Source organism: Meriones unguiculatus, chromosome 1 (assembly GCF_030254825.1).
Source record: "Meriones unguiculatus strain TT.TT164.6M chromosome 1, Bangor_MerUng_6.1, whole genome shotgun sequence".
Classification (NCBI taxonomy): domain Eukaryota; kingdom Metazoa; phylum Chordata; class Mammalia; order Rodentia; family Muridae; genus Meriones; species Meriones unguiculatus.
Window position 1 is genome coordinate 24,912,965 of NC_083349.1, and position 20,944 is coordinate 24,933,908.

The following is a 20,944-nucleotide window of genomic DNA, read 5'->3' on the forward strand; positions in this document are numbered from 1 at the left end:
GCCAATCAGAACGCAGAGCCTCGGCGCACGCGCGCTCTCGCCTTTCGCCCTTCGGCCCCTCCTACACACTCCTGCCCCAAGCTGGGTCGTGCCCAAAAGCCTGCGGCCGGAGCCTGGCCTAGCCACGCCCCTGACACCTGAGTCGCTTGCGTCTTCAGCTCCCCCTGCCCAGCCACCTACCTGAACGACCCGTGTTGCTCCATACGTAAGACCCTTGCTCTGTAATAGGATGTGGGGAAGATGCAGGAAAACCAAAAACGAGGGCGCGAGCTGTGCGGCTACCGCTCCGTGTGACTTGATGGGCCCCTCTCTGAAATGGAGATGCTTGCTTGGGACCCACAGGGTGTTGGGCGTTGGATGGTGTTGATTCCTCCCGGTAGTGTCCTGAAGGCCCGAAGGACGTCTGGCTTTTGATCTTGGACAGGAGTCGGGGCCCTGGACAAGTCCCTTGCCCTCTAGATCTGTGTTGTGAGAAGATTGGACTAAATGGCTCTCAATAATCCCTTTCACCCTCCAATTTTGTTGTGTACGTTTGAAACACCAGGACTTGCTGTCCTTCCAGGGCGCAGCCACATAAGCCTGGCTGTGTTAGACACATAGCCTCCAAGATCTCGAGGTTCTAGGCTACGAAGAGGCATTGTGGTTCCCAAAGTTGTTTCACCGCTTTGTCCTGACAAACCTCCATATGTGTGCCCAACCATGTGTGTGCCTATGGCTTTGAATGTGTGGAGAAAAACAAGTCCATGGGCCATACACAAGTCACGTGAACCAGAGCTTGTTCCAGGTGGCAACAGTGGCTTGGAGATCAGGAGCAACGGTGACGTGGGTTCTCTTTGCACCTGGTTTCCTAGCTGGAAAGCAGATGTTAGCTCCTGGCCTGTCTTCACTGTTTGTTTTTGTTTTGTTAAGCTTTTTAATTTAATTCATTTAGAGCCAAACTTGCAGGCACACGAATCTTTAATCCCAGCAGAGGGAGACAGAGGCAGGTAGGGCTAAGTGGTGAGACCCTGTATTGAGAAAAGCAAAAAACAAGCAGAACTATAGTAGGTGGGCCAGACATAGTGGCAAATGCCTGTCATCCTAGCACTTGGATGTTGGAGGCAGGAAGATCAGCAGCCAGCAGCAAAGTCAGCCTGGGCTGTGTCTCAAAAAAAACAAAAAAACGAAATAACAATAGCACATATTACAAAAGGCCACAGTATTGCTGTAGGAGATACGAACCATGACAGGGGAACACCTTCAGTTCCTGCTTAGCTACTATGTGCTGGATGGGCCAAGTCCTTTCCTGGGGGTTATGGGCTCTATGAATGGAATCAAGAGGATTAGTAGCTACCATTTATGTATGCTGGATGCCTTAAACATTCTGTGTGTGTGTGTGTGTGTGTGTGGTGCTGAGGGTTAAACCCACGACCTCGCACAGGTGAACCAAACAGTCTACTTCTGAGCTTCACCTGAGAGAAAAATGTGGGATTCTTTTATCTTTCTCTGCCGTTTCATCGCTGCCTCTTGTTCCCCACTTTTTGGTCTTTTCCTTCCCCATCTATTCTCCCTTCTATTTTCCTGTCCTGTGGGGGATGTGTGCGTGCGTGTGCGTATGTCTGCGTGTGTGCATGTGTATTACGCGTACGTACACTTACTCTAGAATCTGAAGATGGCTTTGTGAGGAAGCGTGCCTACCCCATTCCTGACAACCCAGGTTGACTGCAGGTACCTGGAGCCACAACACTTCTGCAGCCAATTCAGGGGAGGAGATGAGTCACCTGAAAGCTGGCAGATCCCGTTCAGCGTGAGGAATAAAAAAAGAACTGCTTTAACACCCACCGTGGGAGGCGGGGACCAGCGCCCCAAAGCTGTCCTCTGCTTTCCAGATGAGTGCTGTGGCAAACATATGCATGTTCTTAGTCTCTGAAACACCAGTCAACTGATTAATGACTTTAAAAAGATGTATTTATTTTACATAGGACATGTACCTACACGCCAGAAGAGGGCATCAGATCCTAGGATAGACTGGTTGGGAGCTAGCATCAGCTGCTGGTAATTGAGTTCAGGAACTCTGGAAGAGCAGACAGTGCTCTTCACCTCTGAGCTACCTTTCCAGCACCTACATTTTAAATTTTAGATTCTGCAAATGAGAGAAAATGTGAAAATGGTCTTTCTGAGGTTGGGTTGTTTTATAGAGCATGGTGATCTCCTATTTCTATCCATTTTCTTGCAAGTGGCATCGTTCTGTTGTCCTCTGTACCTTAAAACTTCATTGAGTATATGTCCCATGTGTCTTTGTCCACTCCTCTGTTGATGGGCTTTTTCATTCTTCTTGCCACTGATGCTATCCCTGACCTTCCTATTCATGTACCCATTCATCACTCATTAGCAAGTATTACGTCCAGCCTGTATCACATCCTCTAATCCTTTAAGCACGTAAGTGGATAAAGCAGCCACAGGCCCTTGATTGCACAGACAGCCAATATAAGCCAATATAAGACAGCTGCATATAAAAGGGCAGAGACAAGCAGGAGGATAAAGGAGAGGAAGACCCTGGGAGAGAGAGGTGCAGACTGCCAGTGACTGCAATTGTCTCCGGGATGACTTGGGAGGCCTCGCTAGGAAGGTGATGTTTCAGCCCCAGTTTGAAGGAGACAAGAGAGAGTTTGTCCAGGGAGAGGAAGTAAAGCCAAGTCGGCTTTAGGGCCTCAGGGCTGAGAGCTCTTTTTTTTTCCCCCAGTGAAGCAGGAAGCAGGACATGAGGTCAGAGGAGAAGGGCGGTACTGTGAGGAGGGCTCGGAGAGTGTAGAAGAGATTGTCTCTTACTTTTTGATTTTTAAGGAAAGGAAATTTACTGGTTGCAGTTCCAAAATCTAGGCCCCGGCATCTGCTCAGGGCCTCCTTGCTCCATCATCCCAAGGCAGAGGCACAGGCCAGGAGAGCAGGATTTTGGTTTGGACGGAGTAGCGCCCGGCCAGCACACAGTCAAAAGCCCATTGTTCTTCCCCTGGGGAAGAGGAGGCTGCGGTTCTGACTTATGCCTGTAAACAACTCTGGAGAGAGCAGACAAACAGGCTTCAGGGCCTGGTGAGTCACTTCTGGGGGCCGGGCCCTCTTTTTCGGGTTGTTTCTCCTCCCGCCCTAGGCTCAGGTGGCTCCTGCAGGCCACTGCGGCCCAGGACTGCCACCTGGTGGCCACGTTCTGACTTGACGCAGCCTCACAGCTTGTCAGGGTGGGTGAGGCCTGGGTTCTATGGGAATGAATGGGAACTTGCTATAAACTTGCTGGTCAGGCAGGGCCCTGATCCCTACTCACTGGGGCAGTCTTGGAGACGCTTGCCAAGCCAGGACTCAGTTGCCATCCTCTGTCACACAGCGTGGTTGTCACCATCCAGGCACAGGACTCAGGTTAGCTGTGGCTGTCAACCTGCCCCTAGAGATTCCATACTTCTCAGGCCTCTTCAGTCTCAGGGTCACTGACATTGGCTCACTCTCGCTAATGGTTGCCTGAGGTCTGGGCACTGGGCCACCACTCACCCTCCAGCCAGGGTTAAACATTAGTGGGAGGTTTATCGGGTTCGGAAAGGGGGTGGGGAAGCGTACTCGCAACAGTCTCCTCGGCGGCCCTGCCTGGAGCACCAGTTCCCACCCGAACCTATACAATGCCTGTGGAGGAGTTTGTGGCCGGCTGGATCTCCGGTGAGACATTTTCCTTCTTTCTGTCACATCACCTTTATGGGTGGGTCACTTCCCAGGAGGATGGGTTGTCAAGAGGAGTTGTTCTTTTGAAGCAAGCGCGCAGCAGCCAGCTGTCCTAAGAGCCTTCAGGGAATGGCCAAGGAGGCAGACAGGAAAGAAGCAAGGAGGGAATACTTCCACATCCCAAGGCTATGCTGCCAGAGAACTGCCTCACCTAAGCCCCTTCTCCCAGACCAGTGTGAGGGGCCCACAGCACATTCGCCTTTGATCTCACCTGCTGTCCTGACTTCCCCTTTGGAAATCTGCCCTACCTGGCAATGGGTGGCACTCCCGGGCCTTGAGAAAGGATACCAGGAACCTGCCCCGGGTGATGTCCCTGGCCGCTCTCCAGGCCCCAGAAGCAGCATTTCTGTGGAGAATAAGACTAGCTAGTGGGTGGCTTTCTCCCCTGGGGCTGGAAGGACGCACAGAAGGGCTCCCAGCTCTGCACTGATAATTGTGACAAGGCAGAAGGCAGGAGGAAGGGGCCGGCAGGCCCTGTTCTCATTCAAGGCCACAGAACTCTGAGAGGAAGGCAGAGGTCCAGCTGACGCAGGCTGCAATGGTAGCCTTCCAGAGCAGCAGTTTTTAATCTTCCTAATGCTTTGACCCTTTAGTGCACTTTCTCATGCTGTGGTGCCCCCCCCCATACAATTATTTGGTTGTCACTTCCTAACTGTAATTTTGCTCCTGTTACGGATCATAACATAAATATCTGATGTGCGACCCCCAGTGAGGTTGAGACCCCCAGGTTGAGAGCCGCTGCTCTAGAGCCTCCTCTTCCACAGCCAGGGCTGGGGACAGCGCTGCAGCTCATTCTTCCTTCCTACTGTGTGTGTGTGTCCTCCGGTGACCCCAGAGATCTCCCTCCTTTGTCCCAGCACCTTTGTAGGCCAGTTCCAGGTGTGGTGTGGTGGGGTAGGGCGGTTGGAAGCTCTGCGGAGCCCCAAGAACGTGGGTGGCGGATGTCTGAGTGCTCCCAGCCTTCCCGCTCCTGCCTGGCCCCTTCTTTGCTCTAGCACAGACTTGCTTCCTAGATTTGGCGCACAGCCCTCACTCTTCCCACCTTCTTCCTGCCATCACAGGAGCTGTAGGCCTGGTCCTGGGGCACCCGTTTGACACTGTAAAGGTGAGTGAGGCGGAGGTGCCAGAGGAGCAGCTGGCCTGGCTGGAACCCGGGTGATGCAGGCTGGACTTGGCAAAGCGGGTTGGCTCCTGGTGTGCCAGCCAGCGTCTGCCGCGTGGGTGACCTGGCCGCCACTGTGGGAGCAGCCCCGGCTTGCCCATCTGCCTCACATGCCCAGGACTGTTCCATCTAGGTGCGGTTACAGACCCAGAACACATACCAGGGCATTGTGGACTGCGTGGTGAAGACCTACCATCATGAGTCGGTAGGTGGCCCGCTTCCTGGTGTAGGGGTTATCGGGGCAGGCGGCACCTGTTCCCTTTTGCTTGCTAATGGCTTCCAAGTCGTCAGCCTTTGAGGGTGCCTGGCAGTCACTCAGCACCCCAAAAGTGGAGCCGAGGTCCTCACAGCCTCCTATACCTGCTGTCTGCCTGAATCAGGGCGTAGACAAAAGTGATGTTCAGCTCCCCTGGCGAGAGCTGCCAGCGGGACAGGAAAGCCCAGCGTTCCTCTCACGGTGCTACCCTGTTACTTTGCAGGTCCTGGGCTTCTTCAAGGGGATGAGCTTCCCCATTGCCAGCGTAGCCCTGGTCAACTCCGTCCTGTTCGGAGTGTACAGCAACACGCTGCTGGCGCTCACAGCCACCTCCCACCAGGAGCGGCGGGCCCAGCCACCCAGCTATACAAACATCTTCATAGCAGGCTGTACTGGGGGCCTCCTGCAGGTGAGATGATGTCGTGATGAATGCACATTGGCAGAGCGATGGATCTGAACCCTCCACCCCCAGGGACTCCCAGCCGTGCTTGTTAAGGCCGTGGTCTAGCCATCTTGTGCCTTGCCAGGCTACATGCCCAGAGGTGAAAGGTCATGGAGACCAGGGGGGCAAAGAGCAGAAAGTTGGGGGACAGAGCAAAGAAGATGCCAGGTAGAAAGAGCCAATGCCTTCTGTCAGGCTTGCCTACTTTCTGAGGCTTCTACTAGCCCAGAATTGTGGGAAGCCTAGGCGGCATGGTGACCTTTGACCCTGAGGAACTGTTGTCCCCAGTAGAGCTGAGTTCTGACCTGAAGTGATCCTAAGGTGGTCCTAGTGATTGCCCTACCTGCTCAGCTAGGCCTTTGCCTGCCACACTCTGTAGCCATAATCTCTGAGCCTTGCCTGAAGCTACAGGTCACAGGCCAAAGGGTCGACCAGTCACTGAGTCGCTGCCATCATTTATTTTGGTCTTTGTTCTCAGCACTGTAGTGACCAGGTTCCTATGAGGTGTGATGGAGACCAGAAGAGTTTCCAGGTCCCAGAGGTGACCTGATCTAAAGGGAGTGTCTGAGCAGAAAGGGACAAAGGGACAGGTTCCAGTTCAATCCTACACCCCAGATGGGCTCCTGGGTTACCCTCTAATGGTACCTGCCCTGATTCCACTGATACTTCATAGGGCAGAGAGCAAGAGGACAAAGTCAGGGTGTGTACTTGAGAGGTTAATGATTAAAGAGACCCCAGAGAATCCTGGCTTCTCTTCTTCTTCTTCTCCCTCCTCCTTTTATTATTTTTTAAAATTTGCTTTTTATATGCATATGCACCATTCGGTGCAGTAGCTGCAGAGGTCTGAAGGTGTTGGATCTCCTGGAACAGAAGTTACTACAAATGCTTTTGAGCTACCAGGCGGGTGCTGGGAACTGAACTCCAGTCCTCTGCAAGGGCAGTGACTGTTCTTCTATTTATGGTTGTGAGCCTAGCCTTTAACAGCTGAGCCATCTCTCCAGCCCTCAGTGAGTGTTCTTAACCACTGCACCATCTCTCCAACCCCCCTTCCCTCTAGTGTTTTCAAAACAAGATCTTGCTATGTAGCCCTGGTTGGCCTGTAAGTCACTTCTGTAGATCAGGCTAACGCCAAACTTTTAATAGTCCTCTCGTCTTTTCCCCAAATTGCAGGATTATGGTTATATGCCGCCCAACCAAGCTTTATGTTCCTTATTATACAGAGATGTGCCCACATAGTTCTTAAATGTGGAGGCCTATACCCCTCAAAAACAGGAAGCGACCCACTGGAAAGCGGCCTGACTTGGGCCCAGCTAGACTCCACTTCTCAGTTACCTTCTCTTCATCTCTCTGAAAAGCAGAACCAGGGACTGTTAAGGGCACACATGGTGACTGGTTGAAGAACCTGCTTGAAGCCTGGGACATCCGTCAACAGGGTCTGGGAGCCAATCGTGTTTCAGTTAGGAAGTGGGAAGAAGGGGCAAGAGCTGGCAGCCGATGGCACAAACTTTACTTGTGGCCTGGTTGAAGCCGCCCTGCTTAGGGGCTCAGTAACTCTTTAGGCCCCATGGTTCCCATCCCACAAAATGGCCTCAGCTCAGCCCTGCTGGCAGGTGGTGGGAGGAGCATCGGCCTCTTGTTACAAAGGGGCTCCATCCACAGCTGAGGCAGTTGCATGCCTGCCGTGTGGCCTGTACCCGCTAAAGCCCACCACCAGTGAGCTGCCAGCACCTCTGCTACCGACCAGGCCTAGAGCTGAACTCACATGCTTCTAGCCAGACACAGACAACAAGGGCACACCAGTGACAGGTCAGCTTCAGCCAGGACCCTGCCTCCGCCTCCTAAGGCTAGGATGACAGTACGTGACACTGTGAGTTTTGAAATTTTTTTAATTAATTCTAAAATTAAATTTAAATTCTGCCTGTAGAGGCCAGAAGAGGGCATATGATCCCCTGCAACTGGAGTTCTGGGCAGCTGTGAGCTACCCCGTGTGGGATCCAGACTCAGGCCTTTTGGACAAGCAGTATACACTCTTATCCACTGAGCCATCTCTCCAGCCCTGGTTGCTTTTGGTTTTCTTTTTAATGTTTTTTTTAATTTTTATTTATTTTATGTATATGAATGCTCTGTTTTCACACACACCAGAAGAGAAAATCAGATTCCATTACAGATGGTCATGAGCCACCATGTGGTTGCTGGGAATTGAACTCAGTACCTCTGGAAGAGCAGCCAGTGCTCTTAACCGCTGAGCCAACTCTCCAGCTCCCTTTTTAATGTTTTTAAATTAAAATATTTATTATTTGATGTGTATGGATGCCTTGCCTGCATGCATGTCTGCACACCATGTGCCCTGGAGCGCAGGCCAGAAGAGGGTGTTGGATCCTGCAACTGGAGTAACAAATGGAGCCACCATGTGCATGCTGGGAACTGAACCCGGGTCCTCTGGAGGAGTAGCCAGTGCTTTTAACTGTTGAGCCATGTCTCCAGCCCCCCAGGACTGGTTTACGGAGACAGGGTTTCATTCTAGGTAGCCCACACTGGCCTGGAACTCACTGTGGAGCTTTGGCTAGCCTTGAACTCTTCGTACCCCTCTCATCAAAGCTTCTGGAGTTACAGGCACCAGCCCAACACACCCAGCTAGAACCTTATCTGAGCTTCAGTAGTTTCTCCCAGTTTTTCTGGAGACAGGGTCTCACTGTATAGCAGGGGCTGGTCTGGAATTTGCTATGTAGACCAAGCTGGCCTTGAACTCACAGAGATCCACTAAGATTAAAGGCATGTGTCACCTTGGTCAGCTAGCTGCTTGACAGAGTTACATCCCAGACTCAAACCTCGCTGGTGTGGTGATCTTCTGTTCTCCACATCCTCCCAGCTCAGTCCTGTGCCACGCCAGATCTGTGTCCTGGCTGTTTGGGGGATCTAGTGCCTACCAAATCCCACCTGTTACCACCCTTACAAGCCTTTTTGGTCAGAGGCAGGGAGGGCTGCCTGGGGCCTCAGAAAGTCATGAAGCAGAAGGGAAGGAAGGAGACAGGAGACTCTATGATGTTGGGTCTGTTTTAGAACAATGCCAATGAGGTGACCTCCTTCACCTGCAGCATTAGCTCCTTACTGTTTCCTGCCCCCCTTTTCTTTTAAAGATTTATTTATAATTTATACAGCGTTCTGCCTGCATATATGCCTGAGCACCAAAACAGGGCACCAGACCCCACTATAAATGGTTGTGAGCCACCACATGGTTGCTGGGAATTGAACTCAGGACCTTGGGAAGGACAGCCAGTGTTCTTAACCTTTGAACCATCTCCCCAGCCCCTGCTGAACCCTTCCTGAGCCCCAGCTACTGCAAACATGTGTCCTCCCTGGAATCAGTAACCCACTCCTGCTTGTCCTTGAGTGCCTGTGCCTGCTAGCTCAGGAGGAGGGCCCACTACTGAGCCTTTCAGGCCTGATAATTAGGAGGGCAGCTTGTTCTCAACGGCACCCAGACAGTTGGCCAAACCCAGCCATGTATGTGAGAGTCTAGGAGTTGGTGGCAGAAGCCTCTCTGTCCTGTTGTGATTGTATTTCCCAAGCCTAATCCCCACCCAATTCCCTCCATGTCTTTCTCCACAGGCCTACTGCCTGGCTCCTTTTGACCTCATCAAAGTCCGCCTACAAAACCAGACAGAGCCAAGGATGCAGATAAGGAGCTCTGAACCCCGATACCGGGGTCCTGTGCACTGTGCAGCCTCCATCTTGAGAGAAGAAGGACCCCAGGGACTGTTCAGAGGATCGTGGGCCCTGGTGCTGAGGGACACCCCGACATTGGGAATGTACTTTGTCACCTATGAAGGGCTCTGTCGTCAGTATACACCAGAAGGCCAGAATCCCAGTAAGTGTGCTGAGATGGGGTGGGGTGGGGATACAGCAGAGGCCAGGGAGGGGCTGAAGGTCTGACTCAGATGCTCCCTCTGTCCCAGGTTCAGCCACAGTACTGGTGGCAGGGGGCTTTGCAGGCATAGCCTCCTGGATCACAGCCACACCTTTCGACGTGATCAAGTCCCGGATGCAGATGGACGGGCTGAAAGGGAGAAAGTACCGGGGCATGCTGGACTGTATGGCAAGCAGCTTCCAGCAAGAGGGAATAGGGGTCTTTTTCAAGGGCATGACCCTCAATAGTGCCCGTGCCTTTCCTGTCAATGCTGCCACCTTCCTGAGCTACGAATATCTTCTGCGCTTGTGGAGATGAACCTGGCAGGCGATTCCAGCAACTCCACAGCAGGATCATGGCTGACAGCAGCTTGGAAAGCCAAGCTAAAGCACCCAGCTTGCAGGTACAAACCAAGAGGTGCCTTGTATCACTCAAAGAGTTATGGAGCCAAAGTGCAAGAAACCAATGAGCCTGGTCCTGTGCAGACTCCAAGACACACCCATTCCCACCCACCTCACCACAAGGGATGCTTCCCAGGAAGCAGGGGCACACACGAGGCATAAATAAATCACTGAAGGGACCAGTCCACTGGCCTGGCCCCGCCCAGCCCTGGGGTTCAGACCATCCCCCTGGCCAGGAGAATGTCTTCTGCCTCTCCATTACCTTCAGGGAAACCCAGGTCCCAGCTCCTGGCTGTCCTGCCCATTAGGTGTTCCTCTCTCTTGTCACTTCCTGCTGTGGTCCCTCATGTGCCCAGAGTGCTGTGGCGTGTTGTTATTGTCCCTCCAGTGGCCCACTCTCCCCCAAGATCTGAGAGGCAGAGCTCTGACTCTGGGGCCCTCCCAGACCCTCTGTGCTGACTGTGGGGTGCCCAGCAACCCAGCCCTCCTGTCTACCTCAGTCACAGCTGTGTGCAGTGCTTCACGGTTACTTTTTCGCTCCTCTGAGTTGGTCTGTGCGAGTCTGGTGGGCAAGGCTATACTTCTGTCTCTTGAATGTGCATGCAATAAAGTTTCATTTGATGCAGTACCGGGGACACCCTCCTGTCTCTGCTCCCACTGCACACAAGCCTACTGAACCTCCAAACCCCATGTTCATGGCCTGGCCGCTCTCCAAGTTGTCTCTTACCTACATCCTTCCTTACGTTTGTCTGATACCCATCTCAATTGCTAAATTAGATTAAAAACTGCCTGAGGGGCTAGAGCAATGGCTGAGTGTTTAAGATTACTGACTGCTCTTCGAGAGGACCCAGGTTCAAGTCCCAGTACTCACAGGGTAGCTCACACCCATCTGTAACTCCAGGTCTGAGAGATCTGGTGTCCTCTTCTGGCTTCTGTGGGAATTGCATGCTCATGGTATACCTCACACCAATACCTGAAGGCAGAAAACCCCTACTCATAAAATAACAATAAAGGGTCTGCAGACATGGCTCAGCAGATAAGAGCACTCTCTGCTCCTCCAGAGCTCCTGAGTTCACTTCCCAGCAACGACATGGTGGCTTACAACCATCTATACTGAAATCTGATGCCCTCTTCTGGCCTGCAGGCACACAAGCAGTTAGAACACTCACATATAAAATAAATGAATAAAATCTTTAAAAAAATAGCAAAAACATTTTTGGAGAGAGTTCAAGATAGGATTTATCCCTGTAGCTCTGGCCTAAATTAAAGACGCGCCACTGCCTAACATAAAATATTTTTTAAAATGGCTGAGAGAGGCGGTACACACCTTTAATCCCAGCACCCAAGGAGGCAGGGGCAGATGGATCTTTGTGAGTTTGAAGCCAGCCTGGTCTACAAATCGAATCCAGGACAGCCGAGGCCACACAGAAACCCTGTCTCAAAAAGCCAAAAACAAATAACCCAAAAATAGAAATAAAGGCATGTGCCACCACCACCTAACATAAAAATATTTTTTAAAAATGGCTGAGAGCCAGGCAGTGGTGGTGCACATCCTTAATCCCAGCATGCAGGAGGCAGAAGCAGACAAATCTCTAAGTTCAAGGCCAGCCTGGTCTACAGAGTGAGTTCCAGGACAGCCAGGGCTACACAGAGAAAGCCTGTCTTAAAAGATAGACAGCCAGACAGCCAGTGCACTCTTTCATGACTTCCATTTCTCCGAGTTCCTTCCTCCAGCAGGGGGTGCCGTTAGACATTTGCTCTTGATGAGTGGCCTACCATGCTTCTGCTAAACACGTCTGGGTCTGTCCCACCACAAGATGTCCGCACATGCTCTTCTCATGGGGTTTGTATCTCCCCCTCATCGTTCAGTTCTTGGCTCCTTCAAGATATGTTTCCTTGGGCTGCACCAATGGTTCAGAAGCACCTGTTTGCTCCAGTAGAGCTTGCTGAGTCAAAGCTCAGAGTTTCTGGCTCAGCAGGGTTTTGGAGGGCAAGAGGCTGTAGACTCCCCTAAGTGTCCAGATGCTGCTGCAGGTGTGGGCCACAGGTTGAGAGCTCCTTTTCCTTGGTCTGTGATGACATGCTCACCTCACATGAGTGTCTTTGCCTTTGCCGTGTGATCCTCATTATATCTGTTTCTCTAATGAACTCCACGGAGCAGACACTCCACTCCTTATTGCCTATCAGCAGAACTAGAGCTGCATAGAGGGTTGTCGGGGAAACAGTAGTGAGAGTCTAGGGATGCATCTCAGTTGATGGAGTGCTTGCCATGCCTGCAAAAAGTCCAGATTGATCCCCTGTATCGCTTACATGGAGCATAGTGACACACACCTATAACTCTAGCACTAAGTAGGTAAGAGGCAAAAAGTTAGAAGTTCAAGCTTGGCTAGATAGTAAGTTCAAAGCCAGATTAGGCTGCAAGATCCTGTCTCAGAAATAAAAATGTTTTAACAAAATGAATAAATGAGTGAATGAATGCTGGTCTCCTCGTTTCCTCTCTGGAAAGCAGTCATCTAACAGAGCCATCTTCTGTAAGCAACTAAACTCCAGGTAATTAATACATACATAGTTGAAAGACTTGCTTACTGAGCCAGGAGTGAGGAAACTTCCCACATTCCCAGGAACAGGGACATGAGGCAAGGCTGTGGGCCAGGGCTGCCTCCTGGAGTAAGTGCTGTCTCTACAACCTGGGACACACAAAGCCATGAGAAAACCTAGGAACAGCACACTAGCCCTCAAGTTCTTAGGTCTCAGAAAAGGTAAGTCCAAGACTCGGAAACCGAGCCAAGATCCTCAAGGAATTACCACAGTAAAAGGGCAGACTGAAAAACCTCCAGCCACCAGCAAGAGGAAAAGAAAACTGCTTCTCTCCCACAGACGATAAGGTCTGGCTCCCTGAGGGAACGAGGAACCGAGTTCCTGCTCCCTGGAGGCAGCTTCTGAGCAGCTAACATCACATTTTTACATCTTGTGTCCAGAAGAAGCAATTACACTCAGCCTCCACTGATGATGTGTTCCACAGGTTTCTAAACAACAACAAAAGCTAAAACAACCAACTAAACAAACAAACAAAAAAGCAAAAAACGAGCTGGGCATAGCGGTACACACATGTAACCTACCAGTCTAGACACTAGCCAGATGATCAAGTCTAGCTTGGGTCAAACACAAAGACTCAGAGATTTTAAAAGGTTCTCGATATTATTAATCATAAGAGAAATGAAGTGAAAACTATAATAGGGCATTGCATCACCTCTATTAGAAACAGCTGTAATTAAAAAGGCAAAAGATGGGGACCGGAGAGATAGCTCAGAGGGTAAGAGAACTGGCTGCTCTTTCAAAGGTCCCAAGTTCAATTCCCAGAAACCACATGGTGGTTCACAACCATCTAAATGAGATCTGGTGCCCTACTTCTGATGTGCAGGCATACATGCAGGCAGAACACTGTATGTGTAATAAATGTTTTTTTGTTTTGTTTTTTTTTTAAAAGGCAAAAGATGGGCTGTGGAGATGGCAGTGGTAAGGACACTCAGGTGCTAGAACACACGCGAAGCCTGATGGGATCTGTGAAGCCAGCGCTCCTCCATGTAGTGAGATGGGAAGCTGAGCTGGAGGGGCAGCGTTAAGAGCCCTGGTTGCCCTTATAGAGGACCTGGCTACCAACTATCTATAACCCCAGTTTCAGGGCCTCCAACAAGCACAAATGTGGTACACATACAGACGTGTGCAAAACCTTCCTATGCCTAATATTTTAAAAAATTAACAAAACCTCTCAAATCTTAAAAAATTAAAAAAAAAAAAGAGACAAAAACAAAAGGGCTTGGTGGCCTGGCTTCACTCCCAGTGGACTGACTGACTGAATGAACGGATCTGCACCTGCTCTCCTACACGTCACACCAGCATCCAGTGTCCCCAGAATGCCTTTTCCACTCAGTGGGGAGGACGCGGTCCAGCTCCCAGGGCCACGCCGACTGATAAACTTGACGTGAAGCAGACGAGAGCCACGGGGTGTGTGCCAGTGTAAACAAGTTTCCCGTATAGTGAGTGACCTGGTCATAGGTCAGAGCACTAGACCTCAAATGGCCCTCAGTTAAGACTCACATCACAGCACCGCACTGTAAACACCAAAGCCAGCCACTGTTGGGACAGGATCACTAGCTGCTCAACCTCCTGGCGGCTCTCAGAACACCTCGCCTCCATACATTCCACACTCAGGCGCTCGCTCCCTCACCCCCAGTTGTCCTGCGCTTGCTGACCTTTGGCCTGTCATCCTTCCCACTTTTCTCTCTATTCAGTGATGGGCCCAGCAGTAAAAGCACTTGCCACAAAAGCCTAGAGAACTGACTTTGATACCCGGAACCCACACAGAGGTGAAAGGAGAAAACCAACTCCACAAAGTTGTCCTCTGTCCTCCATACACATGTGCTAGCAAGTGTGCCATGCGCATGCGTGCTCCTCCCACCCCTCAGTCACAAGAATTAGAATTTAAAAACAACAAGGTTGGGCATGGTGGCACATGCCTTTAATCTCAGCACTCAGGATGCAGAGGAAGGTGGAGCTCTGGCCAGCCTGTACACAGAGATCCTGTCTCATGAACAAAAACAATACTCCCCCACAAACAACAACAAAAAGAGCTCACCTCTACAGGGTTTCCCTAGGCTTTGTGGGGCCAAAGCACCTTACACAAGCCTGTCATTGCCTTCTGGTCCTGCTTGTCAGAGATGTCACTTTGGCAATCTTGCCACATAGGAGGAACTATGGTGAGATGAACAAATGGATGGAAAACTATGATGAATGGATGACTTCCAGACTTTATTTCCCCGGCCTGTCTCTGGCCACTGTACTATACACAGTCTGACACCGAAATGATAAGAGCTGCCAAATTTCTGGATCATCCTGAGACCTGTCTCCTCATAAATGTGGCCAAGAGGGTCCATGTATAAAGGAGTCTTTCTCTCTCATGTAATCCATGCCTTGGGGGGAGGGGCAGTTAGCTCAATTGATACAATATTAGCTCAGCATGCATGAAGGCCTACATTGGGCTTACTCCCCAGCACCACATAAATCAGGGTATGCTGGCAAATCCCTATAATCCTGGCCCTCGGGAGAGGAAGGCAAGCATATTAAGACGTTCAAAATCATCTTCAGTTACACATAAGTTCGAGGCTTGCTACATGAGACCTTGTATCAAAAGGAAGGAAGAAAACAGAGAAACCATGCTCTGACCTCCTTTCTGGTTAAACATTTTATTTCCAGAAGCAAAATTGGTTTTGACACAAAATTCAAGGGATGGGGCCGCTGTCAGGAAGTCCACCTTTCCAGGTTCTACCCTATTTAGACTAACTCCCCCCAAAGACCTAGAACTTTCACCGGGGCCTAGCAGCTACACTGCCTGGATCCCCACTCTCGAGGTCCCAACTGTAGAAACTCTAGGTATGAATAATGTTTCCTGACCTTTGACGTCATGTCCCAAATTCCTTCCCTTCACACCCTCCACACACTATTTCCACAGGAAAGAGCCAGTGTGCCTCTGGAGAGGCGTTTCCATGGGAAACAGGAGAGGGAGACTGCAGGTAGCCATGCTTCCTCACAGACAGCAGAGCTGCTCCACCTCCACCTCACAGTCATAGAACTTCTCAAAGAGCTCTGGAGACGTGCTGTTGCATTCAAGCCACCTCCTCAAGGTGCACAGCGCTCTCAGGGCATCAGCTTTGGTGGGCAGGGACTCAACGCCATCTTCTTCCCTCCCTCTATCTTCAGTACCCATCTCCTCTTTGCACTCTCTGGGTCCTGGGTCCTCATCCTCCAGGTCGACAAAGTGGGAAAACTCCTCTTGGCTCAGCCCACTAGGGACTGGTGACATCTCAGCGTCCTTGTCCAGAGACAGTGGTGTTTTGCCCGGAGCAAGCCCTTCCTGAATGAAACTGCTCAAAATGAGCTGAGGAGGCACCCTGGCCCAAGCTGCAGCCGCCATATGTAGAGCATCCAGAACTGTGATGCTGGCCCTGGCCTCAGGCAGTGAGCTGTCCTCTTTTGCACTCTGCATGGCGGCCAGTTTGCTCAGCAGGCGGTAACGATAATGGGCCTTAAAGGCCAAAACCACAGAGCTAGGCAGAGAAGGTATGTCGCTGGAGGCAGAGAGCGGCAGGAGTCGCACGTGGTGGAGTCCAGTAGGGCTGGTCCATTCCTCCACTACTCTGGCAGCCAGCAGCAAGGCCACCTGCCGGCCCTGCTGTCCCATGTCCTGGTCAAACTGTGCCAGCCACTCTGACCAGGGGATGGCTAGGTCAGGGTGATAAGAAGCAGGTAGTGCCTCACTGTTGACCCCAAAGAAGCATCTTGGAGCGGCCTGGAGCCCACCCACAAAGACCCTTCGCTTTTCTGTGCCTCTGCTGTTGGCACACAGCACTACCTGAAACCGATCACATTCAGATACTCTGCCAGGCACTGCCCGATAAAACAAGGGCACTTCAGCACAGCCAAAAACATCTTCTGGTGAGAAGTCTTTAAGGGAAAGGGGTGGCTGAGCCTGGGATGGAAGCCCTGAAGGAGGTGGTTCAGGAGGGAACAGAGGGACAAGGACCTGGCGAGCCCCAAAACCCACATTGTTTCGGCGTTTCCAGCGGACCAGCCAACCGATGCTGGGCACAAAATCCTGGCCCATGATATCGGCCAACTCCTTGGCCTTATGAAGTAGCATGGGCCCCGTTACATCCCAGGCCTTGGCTCGGGCAATGTGGTACCAGCAGAGCAGGGCCTCGTCGATCCCGCTGTACTTGGATTCACGCTTCCGCTTGCGCTCGTGGTTGGCTGTGCCACTGCACCAGTCTGCCAGCAGCTTCTCCTTATTCTTGCAGATACGTGAGATCTGGGGCTGGGAGACCTGGAAGCGCCGGGCCACCTCTGACTGGGACATCTTGGACTCATCCAAGAGTTCCAGCACCTGGATTTTCTCAGCCAGGGACAGAGCATGAAGCTTCTTTTTGGTGTTCAGCTCCATGACTCCCCGGGAACCTGCTGGGGGAGAAGAGTAGGAGAGGGTGCCATAGGCTGAGGGCAGGAGGGATCGGAGAAGAGTACAGGACACGAGAGGACAGGGCGGTCAGCTAGAATGCAGAAAACTAGGGGAGACCAGACCAGCTGAAAGAGAAAGAGGATGACCTGGCTGAGGGAGGAGGGCTAGGCCCCACCAGGAAGACTGCCAGAACAGAGCTGGCAGGTGTCTCTGGTCTGAGGCAGAGGGAATTCTGGGCTGGGGTTTGGTATTGACGGGGTGGAAGGATGAACAGAGGCCAAGGGACAGCTATAAGGACAACCCAGAGACAGCTGTAGAGATAACAAAGGAGCGACAACACAGAGGCCTGAGGCTGAGCGGGGCAGGTGTAGGGGACATTCAGGGTACCGGGGAGTAGACTCAGGAGGAGATAGGGAGGAAGACCTGGGTTGAATTTTGATGAGGCTGTAGAATGACGGCGGGTGGTAGACTGAACGGACAGAGTTGAGGTGAACAGGTGAGATGGTACAGATGACAAAGCCAGATAGATGGGGTCTGAAGGCGCTAGTCCAATTTGGTGCTGGCGAGGCTGGGTGGTAAGGCTCAGTCAGTGGTCCAGCCTGAAGGGGAGTAGAGGGCAGGGTCGAGAGTGAAGGTGCCAAGGCGACAAAGGGCGACCGGGTGAGGAGGCTGAGGGCGGCAAAATGGGAGGAGTGTCCTCTGTCGGGTGGTAGCCTGGAGGAATATCAGAGAGCAGGGAGCAGCGGCCAGGACACAGCAGCGCCAGAGCTGGGCTCCGCGCCCCGGCTCGCCCCGCTTGGACCCCTAGTCGGTCAGCTAGACGGACCCAGGCGTCGACCTAGCCCGCCCGCCCGCCCACCCCTCTCCGCACCCACCTCCAGGCGCTGTCCCGCGGCTCCAGTCCCTGCCCCAGCCAGGCTCCCAGGCCTCGGTGTCCTAGGCTACGGCAGAACCAGAGAGGGACAGGGGCGGCGACCCCGACCGAGGGCAGGGCAAGCCGAGGGGCTGCTCGGGCGGCGGGCTCTCTCAGGGCTGGGAAAAGCGCGGCGCGGCCCCTCCGCCGCCCCGCCTTGGCAAACCTGATTGGCCGTCAGCGGCAACGCGTCCCGCCCCCAGCTGCGTCTGATTGGACATTGTGGAAGTGGCGGTTTGCCGGCCTCCGGGGGGAGGAGCTTCCCGCGCGGAGGGGTGGGAGCCGGAGCAAGGGTCCGGCAGGGAGGACCTGGCCCTAGCGCCTCGCCGACGGGCGTGCCAACGCGGTGACCCAGGTGGCTTCGACCTCATCCCCATGGGTTACCAAACAGGGACACAGGCCTTCCCGGAATTGTTTTGGAAACAAGATGAAAGGAGAAAATGAATGCATGTAAGCTTTAAGTCACAAAACTAGTTACCATGGACAGCGGTGGCCTCCGGCTTTGGTGCCTCACGGCAAGGTCTAAATTCTTAGGGCATTTCCCTGCTTTGTGACGTTTGGCCCTGAACTATGGCAGGTAACTTAACCTCTCCACCCTGTAAACAGCCGGGGTCCCACTTTCCTGTCTTTTCCATAGTTTTGAACCCACCATGTCTTTCTCTCCAAGTGTCTTCTGCGAACCTACCACTTCCTCTTAAATCTTTTAGTGGTCTCGTATGCACGTTTCTTTTGTTGGCCCTCGAGACTACTCAGTCGAGGGAGGGGGCTACAGCTGGGATACAAAATGAATAAATTGTAATTAATAAAAAATAAAAAGACTACTCAGCTGCCAAGGAAAACTGCCTGCTCCAAGCCTACATAGCAAAGACAGGCAGCGTCTCAGATCCCAGCCCAAAGAGTTCTGCTGATTTACCGAGGGCAGTAGCAGCCCAGGGCTCAGCTTTTTTTTTTTTTTAATTTGGCTTTTTGAGACAGGGTTTCACCTATGGACTCGCTTTGTAGACCAGGCTGGCCTTAAACTCACAGAGATGATCTGCTTCTGCCTCCCAGAGTACTGGGATTACTGGCACACCACCATGCCTGGCCAGGGCTCAGATTTTCTTTTTTATATTTACTGTATGTAAAATTTTGTTTATCCCTGCATGTATGTGAGAGTATGAGATCCCCTGGAACTGGAATTACAGTTATGAACTGTCATGTGGGTGCTGGGAATTGAACCCGGGTCCTCTGGAAGAACAGCCAGTGCGCTTAACCACTGAGCCGTCTCTTTTCAATTGGCAACAATTACCTCAGCATATTCTAGAAAAATCTGAAGACACTTCAGGTGACACATATTTAACTTTAAAACACACACACACACACTTACACCTTGCCTGGTGGCCTTTATTCCCGGCACTCCAGGAGGGTGAAGCAGGATCACAAGTTTGAGGCCATCCTAGGCTACACAGCAAACAAAGCAGTATCAAATATCTGTGTGTGTCTGTGTGCCTGAGTCCTTTTTAAAAAGTATGTGTGTAGGCCTAGAGAGACAGCTCCGGGTTAAGAGGACTGGCTGTTCTTCCAGAGGTCGAGTTCAATTCCCAGCAACCACATGGTGGCTCATAACCATCTATAATGCAATCTGGTGCCCTGTTCTAGTGTCCTGGCACACATGCAAGCAGAGTATTATAAATAACAAATCTTTTAAAAAGCCATGACACACATATGCCTCGGTATTGTTGTGGAATGTTGTACAGGAATATCTTTTGGGGTTTGCAGTGTGGCATCCTCCAACCCAGTTGGATGTTAAGCTTCCAGCAGACTGTCTCCAATCCATGTCCCTCTGGGAGTGCTGGGATGAGTTATACAAGGCAGCACCCAGCGTCTTACCTTGACTTCAGGGACAGAATTCAGGTGATCAGACTTGAATGGAAAGTGCTTTTACTGGCTGAACCGTCACCCAGTTCTATAACCGGGGCTGGTGACAGAGCTCGGTGCAGCATTCTTCCAAGAGACCAGAGTTCAGGAGCTGAAGACATGGCACAGCCATTTAGAGGCTTGGATGTTCTTCCCAAGTCTTGGATTTTATTCCCAGCAAGCAGGTGGTGGCTCAAAACCATCTTTAACTTCAGTTCCATGTTCTCTCATGTACTCGGTACATACATGCAGGCAAAACACTCATTAAAAACAAAACACCCCCCCCCCCCCCATCACAAAGACCAGAGCTCAGTTCCTAGCACCCCCATCAGTGGCTCAAAATTTCATATAATTTCAGCCCTAGCGGATACCTTCCTCTGGCCTTTGCAGTAATGTGCACATTGCCATACAAATAGTTTTTTCTTAAAACAGGATCTCCCTATGTAGTCCTGGCTGTCCTGGAACTTGATCTGCTCTTGAGTGAGGAAATCCACCTGCCTCTGCCTCCTGAGTGCTGGGTCTAAAGTACTTTGCCACCACAGCTAGCTCACATTCTGAAAAAGTCAATACATACTCAAGTGAACTATAGAAGATCCACTACGTAACAAAGTACTGGTTTGGCTGGAAGAAGTCACTGTCTGCTGGGCATGCTGGAAGGCTCCACTTTGGACAGTTCTGGCCCTGGAGCACTGCACAGGCTTAGCAATACTGCAGGCAATGAAAGGTACACCAGATGATAAGATTTGAGGATACTCTCCCGCTGGCTGCCCTCATCACCTGTCCAAAAGCTTTCCTTGCTCCATGACGACATTGGTTTGTATGTATGGAAATGGGTGAGCAGGTGGGTACATGCACAAGTGCAGAGGGCTGAGCCAGCTACAGAAGCATCAGATCCCCCTTGACCTGGACTTACAGGTGGTTGTGAACCACTTGATTTGAGTGCTGGGAACTGAACTTGGTCCTCTGCAAGAACAGTGAGCAAGCATTCCTCTTCCCTGCTGAACCACCTCTCCAGGTCCTGCTTTAATTTCTTTGCATTTATACCACAAACAAGCTCCTGGGCCCATTTTAAATGACTGACATAATTGCTGTAAACTTGAATTTACATAACAAAACTAGCAAAATAATTAAATAGCTGCTTTGCATGGTGGAGTTTAGCAAAAACTTTGATTTGGGGAAAAAATGTTTCCGTTTTTCAAAAAACCCACTGT

At 51.5% G+C, this 20,944-nt stretch overlaps 2 protein-coding genes across 6 annotated transcripts; one reads left to right on the plus strand and one right to left on the minus strand.

The window, feature by feature from the left end:
* The first annotated feature begins 66 nt into the window (after positions 1 to 66).
* On the plus strand, positions 67 to 10,540 carry Slc25a45 (solute carrier family 25 member 45). Of its 3 annotated transcripts, none has more exons than XM_060384817.1 (6): positions 67 to 205; positions 4,806 to 4,849; positions 5,040 to 5,111; positions 5,386 to 5,571; positions 9,214 to 9,472; positions 9,561 to 10,540. In XM_060384817.1, the coding sequence occupies exons 4-6, from the start codon at positions 5,407 to 5,409 to the stop codon at positions 9,827 to 9,829; spliced, it is 693 nt and encodes a 230-aa protein (XP_060240800.1). In that variant the 5' UTR covers positions 67 to 205; positions 4,806 to 4,849; positions 5,040 to 5,111; positions 5,386 to 5,406; the 3' UTR covers positions 9,830 to 10,540. The 3 variants fall into 3 exon arrangements, with proteins under 3 accessions (XP_060240800.1, XP_021494194.1, XP_060240803.1); XM_021638519.2 differs by lacking the exon at positions 67 to 205 and adding an exon at positions 246 to 3,681; XM_060384820.1 differs by lacking the exon at positions 67 to 205 and adding an exon at positions 249 to 3,069.
* Positions 10,541 to 15,129: 4,589 nt separating this feature from the next.
* On the minus strand, positions 15,130 to 20,875 carry Tigd3 (tigger transposable element derived 3). 3 transcript variants are annotated; one of them, XM_060384826.1, is made up of 3 exons: positions 17,800 to 20,875; positions 17,348 to 17,523; positions 15,130 to 16,923 (listed from the first exon to the last, which is right to left on the minus strand). In XM_060384826.1, exon 3 carries the CDS (start codon positions 16,907 to 16,909, stop codon positions 15,497 to 15,499), a length of 1,413 nt encoding a protein of 470 aa, XP_060240809.1. In that variant the 5' UTR covers positions 16,910 to 16,923; positions 17,348 to 17,523; positions 17,800 to 20,875; the 3' UTR covers positions 15,130 to 15,496. The 3 variants fall into 3 exon arrangements, with proteins under 3 accessions (XP_060240809.1, XP_021494175.1, XP_060240806.1); XM_021638500.2 differs by lacking the exon at positions 17,348 to 17,523; XM_060384823.1 differs by lacking the exon at positions 17,348 to 17,523 and having other exon boundaries at positions 15,130 to 16,926.
* Positions 20,876 to 20,944: the final 69 nt, after the last annotated feature.

What these genes read in the sequence shown, in the direction of transcription:
- Tigd3 (XM_021638500.2), bottom strand. Translation starts at nt 16,909, where the DNA reads ATGGAGCTGAACACCAAAAAGAAGCTTCATGCTCTGTCCCTGGCTGAG.
- Slc25a45 (XM_021638519.2), top strand. Translation starts at nt 3,645, where the DNA reads ATGCCTGTGGAGGAGTTTGTGGCCGGCTGGATCTCCG. An exon ending in AGACCTACCATCATGAGTCG is followed by an intron (nt 5,112 to 5,385) that starts GTAGGTGGCCCG and finishes GTTACTTTGCAG; the next exon opens with GTCCTGGGCTTCTTCAAGGG. An exon ending in GTACTGGGGGCCTCCTGCAG is followed by an intron (nt 5,572 to 9,213) that starts GTGAGATGATGT and finishes CTTTCTCCACAG; the next exon opens with GCCTACTGCCTGGCTCCTTT.